Below are 10,493 nucleotides of genomic sequence, written 5' to 3' on the forward strand. Positions count from 1 at the left end.
CTGGGTTCTGTAGACCAAATACTTTCATGGAGGTTCCCGGTGTTCCGCGGTTCATGGTGTCTCATTATTATCCTTTCTCGCAGCGTTCCAGTGAGGCCACTCAATTCGAACAAGAACACCTCAATTTGACGGAAACTCTTATTGGAAGACAGCAAGCTTCTTCACACAAGTGCGCCGTACCTCTGGCAGGCGCATCACTAAAATGGTTAACAACTGATGAGCAGGAATGTGTGGTATGTTAGCGATTTGCGCTGGCCGCTTGTACTCTGCAAACCGATACCAGACGAGCCCCCCAGCACACTGCCGCCGTTTTGGGAAAATGGCCCAGTCGCATGTTTGGGAACTCATGCCGGTACATGCCCCGTATCCCTGTTCTTGCCAAATGGAATCCGATCGAGACGCGCGCCTCCTGTTAGACACCGCCTTCACTGTGTTTTTTAGGTGGGCCACCGATCCAGAAGACAACGGCGGCGCGAGACGACACACAAGATTCGCGTTTGCCAGTCGGCGTCTCTAGTCAAGACACGGGCGAAACAGCTACGACGGTAGCTTAACTGGAAGGGGCGCTGTGGCCTCGCGGGCTTCATCCGTTAAGTTTTCCGACGTTAGCTGCTTCTGTGGGTTGCTTCCCTCATTTGCGGTCCATGCCTTCTTTGTGCCTGTTCAGAAACGCTTTTTGTGTATCCTAGATTTGCCGGGGCGATAACTTCTAATACCGGATAGCGCATCACAAGGAGAATGACGGCTAGCTGAGCCATTGAGAACCACCACGCAGCAATGCGTAAGCGGCTCCTGGCGTCGATCTCGCGAAAACGGCGCGTTTCAAAGTTCTCCGCTGCACATGCCTTTTGGTTTTATGTCAATTCTTATCGGGGAATGTGCCTAGACACAGGGTAGAAGCGTTTTTGGAGGTCGAACATGACACCCCATCACTTTTGCGCGTGTGCGAGATATGAGTGGTCGTGCTTGGTTCAGGGGAATCTGACGTCACCCATTCCTGTCCGTGGCCCAGCCATTGATTGCCGTTTTGTCTCCAAGGCGATGCAACAAGGACAATGAGATAGAAATCTTGACCTGCAAGGTCAGTGCGGGGGACGACTTTGCCTCGTCGTCGGCAGCAGCGCTTCCATGTGGTCCTCGATTTCACTTGCAAGAACGCATCCCCTCTTGCCAACGGCTTTTATGAAATGACAAAGCGGAAAACGGCGCCCTAATAGGCAGTCTTACGTTTGTGTATAGAGTGTGTATGCTGCTTCAACAGGAGGGGGTCAGCTGCTTTGTACATGTGTTTTGTGTCCCGCTGTGTGTTTACAAACCGTTCGACACGCAGTCCGTTTGTAGTGCCGTTCTCCTTGGACTGACCTTTCTTCGTCGGCGGCAATCCAAAGTGATTCCCCGTTGAGGAAATCTGTGGAGGATGGCTTTTCTCGGATGGGGACAGGAGAGGAGTTACTCGGGAGAGCCCGTCTCGCCCGATGCAGCTGCTGAGGCGGAAATATTAAGTCCGCTCATTTTACCTAGTAGGGCCACTTCCATGGGCGGGCCAACGGAGGATGAGCAGGAGGACGAAGATTTTCCCCAAATGTGCAAAGAAGAAATCCTTTGCCGCCGTGCTCGAAAGAACGCTCTCGTCACAGTTGGAACAGGGCTTTGTTGCTCCCTCATCATCTCCGGTGTGCTCTATGGATTGACGTCTCTGTAAGTCAGCAAGTGTGATCCCTGGGGGTCTCCGAAGGCGTAAAGCCTGTCAGACGGCTGTCCAAAGAAACGGGAGAATCATCTTCGAGCGTCGTTTCACAACGATATTGTGAACGCAGGGGTGATCGCAACTTGCTAGATCAGCTTTGAGATTTTTCCACTGTCGACCTGCAGGTTGGGGGATGATTGACGCATCCGCATCGGGGCACCCGCCAGCCTCTGTGCTGTGCGTGGTCTGTGACCACACAGAAGTCTACTTTAGGGCGGAATTGAGTGCACAGTGTAGTGGCCCCTATCGAACTTCGTACCGATTATTACTTTGTGTGAAGTTGCGGTAGAGCGGCGCTTGCCGCTTGCCTCATTACCCCCCCGGGGGAGGCAGGTCGCTCGCTACTCTATCTACAGACTTACGACACGCTTGAGAAGCAGTCTCGACGACCTGTTTCAGTCTGATGACTGGAAGCGGCAACTGCCTGGGTTCGCGAATAGATAAACGTGCAATGAGGTGCGCGCGCCTACCGCCGACAGCCAGAGACCCGCGCGATCGCACGACAAAGCAGTTTCCCTTGCTCTGCTGTGTCGCGTGGACACACCTAATAACTGCTTTTGTCCAGATGGCTCGAGCACAAAGTGTTTCTCCTCTCTTCCGTCTTTCCGCTTGCACTGCTGTTGTAGGCTTCGCGTCCCGGTCCATATTTGGATGATCTGCATCCAAGCAACGGAGAACGTGCTGATCGTCGCGCTTCCCTGCGCCTGTCTCGTATGGCGATTCACCATTCGGGCGCAAGGCGACGATCTGATGAAGAGTAAGCTTAAGGGAATGCGGCAAAGCAGCAAGAAGCGAAAGGGCCCAGCTGTTTGCTACCTGTCGCGGGACTGTGTCCCAGTCATTTTTAGTCACCTGCTTGTGCTGTCAGCGGGAAGCGTCTCGTCTTGTAGACGCCGTTGTTGAAGCGTCATCCTGAATTGTATGTGACGGAGAGGCTTTTCTGTTTTGTGAGCATGCTGATTTCTTCCTTTGCATCTGCAGCTCGAGAGCGAGAGAAGTCGAAAGAGCGTCGAGCGTTTCTCTGTTTGGCGCTGATGGAGATGTTCCTTGGCATCTACGTTTTTGCCGAGGCACATTTCCGGCATCGAATCAGCACTCGAGGTATGCCTTTACTGAAGGTTAGCATTCCCCGCCCCGCCCGCCCCAAAAAAGGGACCAGAGTAGTTGCCGTAAATACAGGCGCTAGAAATGAGGCTTCGCACTTGTACGGCTTTTCTGAATATATCCTGCGACTTTGTTAGACATGACGACCGATGTGAAAGGTTGTTTGCTTGTTTGTTGCAGGAATGGTGAACTTGATGGAGTTTCGAACGACCATGATCATCATGGCGGCGTGCGCGCTCGCAGGTGCTCTGTTGTTCCTCCTTCACGGTGTTGGCGCCTGTGTTTTTTCCGCGCAACTCACCAGCAGCTCTCTAAAGTGGGTTTTAACAGGCTGTGGTTCGCTATGTTGGATACTCTCATCTGCACTCACTGTTCACGCTCTGTGGAGGAAGCAGTCATCCACTATTGCCACCGACTTCGGTAGTTGTGTTGATTTCATGGGCGTTTCTCGAAGTGGTCCACGCGAATTACCAGTTGGGAAAACCGCAGAACACCCTGCATATAAAAAATTTGGTGAAGCATGATATCCTCAAAGTCCAGAGGCAACAAAATAGACCACACTACATAGACTTTCTGTACGTCTGCTTGGCGGTCGTATCGACTTCGTTTTCGAAACACCAGAATAAGAAAGACGCCCCACAGCAAGTGGCAGGGTGGCTTCCACGTTTCCCCGACGACGGTTTGCCTTGCTTGCAAATGATCAGCCGCGGCGCTGGATGCTTCTTCGTGGCGGCGTTCCTAAACCTTGTCACGGCTGTAGAGACGTGCCGTTGTATTGCATACTTGGGTGCTGGAGGACACCAATTTCAAGTAAGCTTTCCGAACCGAGCCCCCCTGACTCGAATAGGCAAGCGCTAAAGTTCGGCGTTGAGCCTACTATGCAACTCTTCGTATGGAGGGCGAGCTTCAGATAACTTGGAGAACTGAGGCACAGGACGCCTGTCTCTCTCGCGGGGTGGCAATATACAACTGACAACAGCATATAGCGTGCTTCAAAGAGGAAGGGAAAGCTACGTGCGTCTTTGCTTGCCACAGCTTCTCAAAGGAACAGAAAGAGTTTGGGGAAGCAAAAGCGTGAACTAGAGCGGGCTTGCCACTCATGTGTTTGCTTGTGCCTGTGCAGCGTGATAACTTTTCGGCATATGTCGCTATCTTCGCTGGAAGCTGCCTCCTTGTGGACGGGCTCTTTAGTCTCCGCGGCTGTTCGGAAGAGCCCTGAAAGCCAGATAGCCGCGTAAACAGAGCACGGTATATCCCTATCAAATGGAGGAAACCTTTGAATGGTCGAGTACTTCAGCCCTCCTTGGGCAACGAGGTCGGCGCACTAGGTTTGTTGACAGGTTTTGTGGAGGTTTGTCGATATAGAGCTTGAACCTGAGTTAAGTGCGACATCTTTCAACCGTGGCTCTAGCCTCAACGAGCACTAGAGGGTTGGTGAGGAGACGAGCTCCCACCTGTCAGCAATACGTGACCAGAGACCGGGGTCTTATTTCTGTCTTCGTTTTGGCGCTAAGGGAGACACATCTGCGGTGTTGTGGGGATCCCACGATGAGAGCAGAACTGAATTAGGCATGAACAGAGAAGCCATCTTCACGGTAAGCACCTGACGAAGATGGCCCCTGTAGCCGTGATTTTGCAAATATCAGTGGACGAATTGCGTGGTACCATTCTGCGACTCTCTTCCGATATTTTTCCTTCTAAGATGCTCGTATCAGCTGATAATACGGGTCGGAGAGTTTGCGCCCGCGAAGAAAGCGAAATGCAGTGTTAGTTCGCGACTTCGTGGAGGAACACGAGGGAGATATGTTACCCAGTGTGTCACCGCCTTTGAGTGATGGAAATCCATGGGGTTCCCCGCTCTGTTACACTCCGACCTCTCGAATCAAACAGAAACTGTCATTCCCCTCGCAAGGAACCTTCCGCAGCGCGGGTGTTCGCTTCCAGCAGCAGTCGCATTTCGTGTTAGATGACACCGCACCGAGGCTGCGCGTGCGATTATCAACACACAATCACATGGGCGTAAATTCTGTGCGATGGTACTTCGGCAGCCCAGGGATCTGTCGAATTACGCAGGAATCGGACTTCAGATGTCGACCCTTCCTACACGATAGCTCCTGCCGTCTATTCGCTCGCCGTCTAGTTGCTCTGTAGCAGCACTTTTAGGCTGGACTCCCTCTTCCGGGATTCGGGGATCCCAAGTTGCCTTCAGTTGAGTTCTTCGCAGGCAAGTGTGCTCCTGCGGAGTACAGATGCCAAAGAGTCGCACCGCGAAGTCCATAGAAATATATATATCGTGCGTAAAAAATCAATCTGTCAAACACCTGGCCCATCATCGAGAATAGCCATACATTTCTTAGCTCCGGTTCGGCCTTGCTCAGTCCAGTGAGCAGGGGTAGGTGTGGTGATTCTTCGCAGGAACCCCCGCCACAAAGCGGAAATCTTTCCTTCCTCGAAGAAATTTGAAGACCGCTGTGTGCGATGATGTGCATGTCAGAAGTTTGGTTTTGCGCAGAATAGTCGTAGACAGTGTGTAAGATCGCTATCGCCGTAAGGGTGCAAGGAATCCGCTATATCGCTGCGCGGAAAGCCTGACCGCACTGACTGCTCCGATAGTCGTAGATCCCCAAAATGTGCAAAAAGGCGCTGTCGATGTTGTTGAACCTGCTGGAAAAAACCAAAATGAAGAGCAAGGCTGTTCACGAACCGGATCGACTGCGAATGCAGGACTTCCACGTTTGACCCTCCGACAACTAGCATCCGTTTTGTCGCCCGCGATTCGGTAATAAATGCAGAATCTCCGTGGCTCTCCGTTGTCACCTAACCTGTTTGGTCTAAAAAACTTTTAGTAATAGATACTCTGGGGGAAGGGTGTATTAGGGCCTCATACTTAAATTATGTTGGAGATCTCTCGAAAAACCCGAGCGACCGGCTGCGATCCAGCGGGCACGGGAGCAAAGTTTCGTGTGTCCCGGGGATCTGTTTCCGTAGCTTGTTATGCCTTACTTCGGGGCACCGTTGACCCGCCAGTGGCAATACCCGCGGCTGGTCGTTTACACGACCGACCTTCTTTTTGAACCGAAGAACAAGGAAAATTTCCGTAATCTTTTTCTAATATTTGGCGCCAGTCTAGGTAGGCTGCATCGGTGTGCGGAGCACACGGCCACCGAACTTCAAGTGGTCAGCTGGAAGGCGCCTCGAGGCTGATTGCGGAAAAGTGTGCTTTTTTCTCTGGTACCTCCTTTCCTGTGAGGGTTGATTGTGACTTGTTTTAGTTCGTCTTGTCAAGCGGGTCAGAAAAGAGGAAGGTACAGGTCGTTCGAAACGGCCGACCGGTGTTCCCGGGACGTCTACAGGGGAAAGAGGTGTCCGGATCAATGATGCGACGGCGCGGCGTTTCCTTTTCCGTCCATAATTTGTAGTGAATCCCTCGCAAACCTACCAAGCCCAGCCAAAGACTGAGGTTTTGCGGCTGTCTGGCTGGCAAGTGTCGCCAGAGGGCTCTTCCTCCCGAGGGCCCATTTCCTGCCGTGATCCAAATATCACGACCTGTCGAGTGTTCGAGTTGCTCTTCGTCGTCTCGACTTCGTGTCGCGTTCTTTGTTTCGATTCTCTCCTCGCGTTTGCTTCTCGGCCTCGCAAGTCTTGCGTAGTTGCGTACTTTGGATCTCCGGATTCTCTCCATCCGCGCGACACTCCGCGTGGCCCTCGCGACCGCTGCTGCGTGTCCGCGTTTTCTCTTCTTTTCATCCGTTTTCCACCATGGAAACCGCAGCCTCTGGAGCGCAACCGCGGTCGCCAGCAGCCCTCTCCTCCGCGAACGGCGCGACGAGCGAAACGGGGCTGGCGCCGACTCCTATCGACGGCTCGTCTTCTTCGCCGTCGGCTGCGGCCGTGGCTGTCAGTACTGCCACAAACTCCGAAGGAACTTCACCGCCAGGAAAAAAGGTCAGTGGCGAAGCACCCGACGCGGCTCTGCCTGTCCTCGCTCCTTACGTCCCCGGCACGGTCGTCGGCCACGGCGACGGAGTCTCGCTTACCAGTTCTGTTGGGACGGCGAACGACTCGCGCGCGCGAAGGTCGGCGAGTTCAGCCAAGAAAGACGCACAGGGAAGCAAATCGTCCCATGGCGTGCTCGAGAATGTCGTCGATGCGCTGGAACACATCAACAGTCCTACCTGGGTCCAACCGCCTGGCGCTGTCGTCCCGGCTGGAGGCTCCCCCGTTTCGGTCGACAGCGACGAAGCTCGCACGCCGGTCGTGGGGAGGGCCAAGAGCAAGAGGCTGCACTTTGCGTCCAGTCATCAGGCCTATACAGGCATTGATCCGTGGCTAGATAACTACGAGATTGATCTGGAAGACCTCGGTCCGAACTTCCGGTCCGGGAAGCTGACGAACGCCCAGCGCCTTGATCTGGCTACTTATGCATGGACGCAAAACAACTTCACAGATGTAAAAGGCGCAGTCGTGCTCTTCCATTCCTACACGTCTCATGCCCTCTGGGACTTCATGCGGCACCAGCCCGCCGCACGTGAAGTCGTCGCCCAAGTCGACACACAGACTGGAGAGACCGAGGCCGTTGACATGCAGTCCTGGGTTCCTATCTACAACGGTAAGGGTTTTCTTTTTTCTCGACGCCCTTGAACTGAGCGATCCGGTCTGTCCACTTGCGTTTTGTCCCTTCACCGTTTTGCGCCCGCCCCAGAGGCAATTGCGCGGATCTTGGTCCAGCACCGAGACAGGCAGGCCACCCGAAAGGAAATCGAGGCCCAGAGAGAAGAATTCGAAGACGGGACTACTGGGTAAACCGTAAAGGGGGACATATCTTAGTCGACGCCCCTCTGGAGCGTGTAGGAACGTCTCCGGATCAGGCCATGGAGTGTTGCTTCTTACCTGTGCGTTGCTTGTGGACAGGAAGTTGGGTAGAGGCCTTCTGGAACCAAGGATTCAATGTGTATGCAATGGACCATCAGAGCCACGGTCGCTCAGCTGGGTGGAGAGAGTGGCGATGCAATGTGGAGAAATTTGATCACCTGGTTGACGACGCCTTGCTCTTTATCAAGACTGTTGTCGCAACAGACCAAATGACACCCGACAATGCGCCCATCTATGTCCTGGGCTACTCAATGGGCGGTAACATCACACTTCAGACGCTGGCACGCATTTTCTTGGATCACTCAGAGGAAGGGAAAAAGCTGCAGTCCCGTGTCAAGGCTGCAGTTCTTCTCGCACCGATGCTGCGGATTTTGTTCGACAAAAAGACGGAGTTTCTCGCCAAAATCAACAAAAGCGTCATCAGTTGCTGCATGCCGAATCTGCGGCTGGGACGCTCCTCCGGTGACGAGGCATACGCCTACCTCGACCGATGGTATGAGAAGGATCCCTACGCGTACTCAGGTAAGGCAGAAACGACAGATACGCCGCAAAGGGAGAAATGAAAGGGCGGGAACCTCACCGAAACGGGGTAAGGGGAGATCCGGAGAAATCGGCGCACGAATAACGAGAAAGACAGCGATTTCCGCGGCGCCTCGGACCAGCGCGTATCGTGGGAAGAGCGACAGCATGGCGCAGGATGTATCCGTTCTCTTTGGGCACAATCTTCCCGAGCATGTCCAGAGGCCTTTGGCCTCTTTCGCTGTGAAATCACGTTTTTCTTCATCGGTTTCTGTCGAGGTTGAAAGTAGCGTAGAGAGGAAAAGGAAACGCCGTCGGAACCCCGTCTGCCGACACGTGCATTACACCCAGGTGTCTTCATTTTTACGCTATCTCATGCATTTGGGCTTTTACGTACCCAACCAGGGAGTTGTGGCGAATTTGATTTTTCGCGTTTGCTGTTGTGCGTCAGGCAGTGCCAAATCGCGTATGATCGCGAACCTCTACTCTGCGACACTGAAAACGAAGAAGCTCATAAAGAACCTCCCCGCCCATCTGAGAATTCTCTGCCTCCAAGGAACAGCAGACTCAACAGTGGACCACAGGGCGGCTTTGCTGCTTGCCAAAACACCCGTTCGACTCGACCTAATGTATCTGACTGGGTGGAGTCATTACTTAGCCAAGCAGATTGGATTTGAACTTTTGAGAGATCTGGTCGCGGCATGGGTGCATGCGAAACTGCAACTTGACAAGGCTCAGCCAACTCGCAATGTAAGACATAACGCCGGCCACACGAGCCCCTGAAGTTTGTACTCACCTGAAGAGCTTTGGGTGCGAACATTTGGTGTGTAGAGTGATCTCGTTTTCCCGCACATGCAGCTGAATGGATAGGGGCACAGATCGAGACACAATGCGGGTATCGTCGCGACAGCACACATATGCATATATATATATATATATGTATATGTATATATATGTATATGTATATATATGTATATGCATATATATATGTATATATATATATATATGTATATATATATATATATGCAGAAATATGTACATATATATAGCTGTATGCGTGTGTGCTTGTACGTGTCGAGAGGTGGAGAGCGAAGGAACCGGAGGAAGAGATTCAGGCAGAACCTAATGTAGCAGCCCGACCTGACAAGTCGGTTGAGGGTGCTCCTGGGCGTGGACTTTATGCGCCGAACCGCAGGGTCCGGGTAACATGACCCCTGTCACATCGTCTACGGTGTGTTTGGTTTTCAGGACTCGTTCGAGCAGTGGTCGGCCCAGTCGTGCAGCCGACCAGGTCGTGTCGCGGTTGGTACTCAGACGTCTTTTGCCGCGCTGACGCCTCCCGTGCAGGCCACGGTTTCGGCCAAGTCAGCTGCGGCTACAGATGCGCCTGTCCCGGAGGCCTCTGCCGCTGCCCAGACTCCAGAGGCTGCTACCTCTAAACTTTAGGTCCAGCTGAACTCGGCCACAAAGCAGCGGATGCCTAGAGCCATTTTCACGATTGTGTCATTCGGTTTTATCGACCGCCACAACGAGAGCGTTCGATGCGAAACATATGTGGTGAAACTGCCAGGAAAACACTAGAGCAAGGCTTGGTGCCCGGAGAGCGTAACGAAGGCTGGGGAAGTTCGTTCTTTCTGCATCTTTCTGCATAGGCTGGTCTACACGTTATCACTTTTTTGGAAGAGAACGAAAGAGGACGAAGCGACACAGTGCCGCACTCGCTTCGACCTTGGCAGCAGAATTTGAAGTCGAAAAGCCTGTCACTTCGGTTTGGGCTATGCACGCAATTTTCCCGTTTACTTTTTCTGACATGTGCATGAGACAAGGTGTGGAGGTAAGTTACTGCGGAGGATATTTTCCTCGCAAGCATTTGAGCCGTGAAGGATCGAGTCGTACTCCGTCTTGCTCCGGCCCGCAGTCGGACCTTTGGTGCCTACCCATGTTCATTCTCCTTCTGAAAAAGGCGTTTTTTAGCAGTCCGTAGTGTAAATGCAGACGAAACCGTAAAATGCTACTGGTAAGTAGAAAAATGAGTATCGCGGCTACTTGCTTGTGGACCACTGGGTCTGCCGTTCGGCGCTCCAGCTTATATTCTCCTAAACGGTCATTTCTCGGGGATTGCGAGCGAAAACACTCCGTCGCCAACCACTTTTCCATACGTATCGCTCTCTCTTTCGTAGCGTCAACGATTGCTGGTGGCAACATCAGACACATGTAGGCGACGCCCCCCCCCCCCCCCAGATACGTATGG

At 52.9% G+C, this 10,493-nt stretch overlaps 2 protein-coding genes across 2 annotated transcripts; both read left to right on the plus strand.

Moving 5' to 3' along the window:
* Window positions 1–1,417: 1,417 nt before the first annotated feature.
* NCLIV_001130 (hypothetical protein) lies at window positions 1,418–4,070 on the plus strand (the record flags this gene model as incomplete). The annotated part of the gene is made up of 6 exons (XM_003879606.1): window positions 1,418–1,698; window positions 2,374–2,504; window positions 2,729–2,848; window positions 3,032–3,167; window positions 3,556–3,661; window positions 3,975–4,070. 6 exons carry the CDS (start codon window positions 1,418–1,420, stop codon window positions 4,068–4,070), a joined length of 870 nt encoding a protein of 289 aa, XP_003879655.1.
* A 2,540-nt stretch (window positions 4,071–6,610) lies between these two features.
* On the plus strand, window positions 6,611–9,688 carry NCLIV_001135 (hypothetical protein; the record flags this gene model as incomplete). Its single annotated transcript, XM_003879607.1, has 4 exons — window positions 6,611–7,460; window positions 7,763–8,245; window positions 8,694–8,992; window positions 9,491–9,688. 4 exons carry the CDS (start codon window positions 6,611–6,613, stop codon window positions 9,686–9,688), a joined length of 1,830 nt encoding a protein of 609 aa, XP_003879656.1.
* Between the last annotated feature and the right edge of the window lie 805 nt (window positions 9,689–10,493).

Source organism: Neospora caninum, chromosome Ia (assembly GCF_000208865.1).
Source record: "Neospora caninum Liverpool complete genome, chromosome Ia".
Taxonomy (NCBI): domain Eukaryota; phylum Apicomplexa; class Conoidasida; order Eucoccidiorida; family Sarcocystidae; genus Neospora; species Neospora caninum.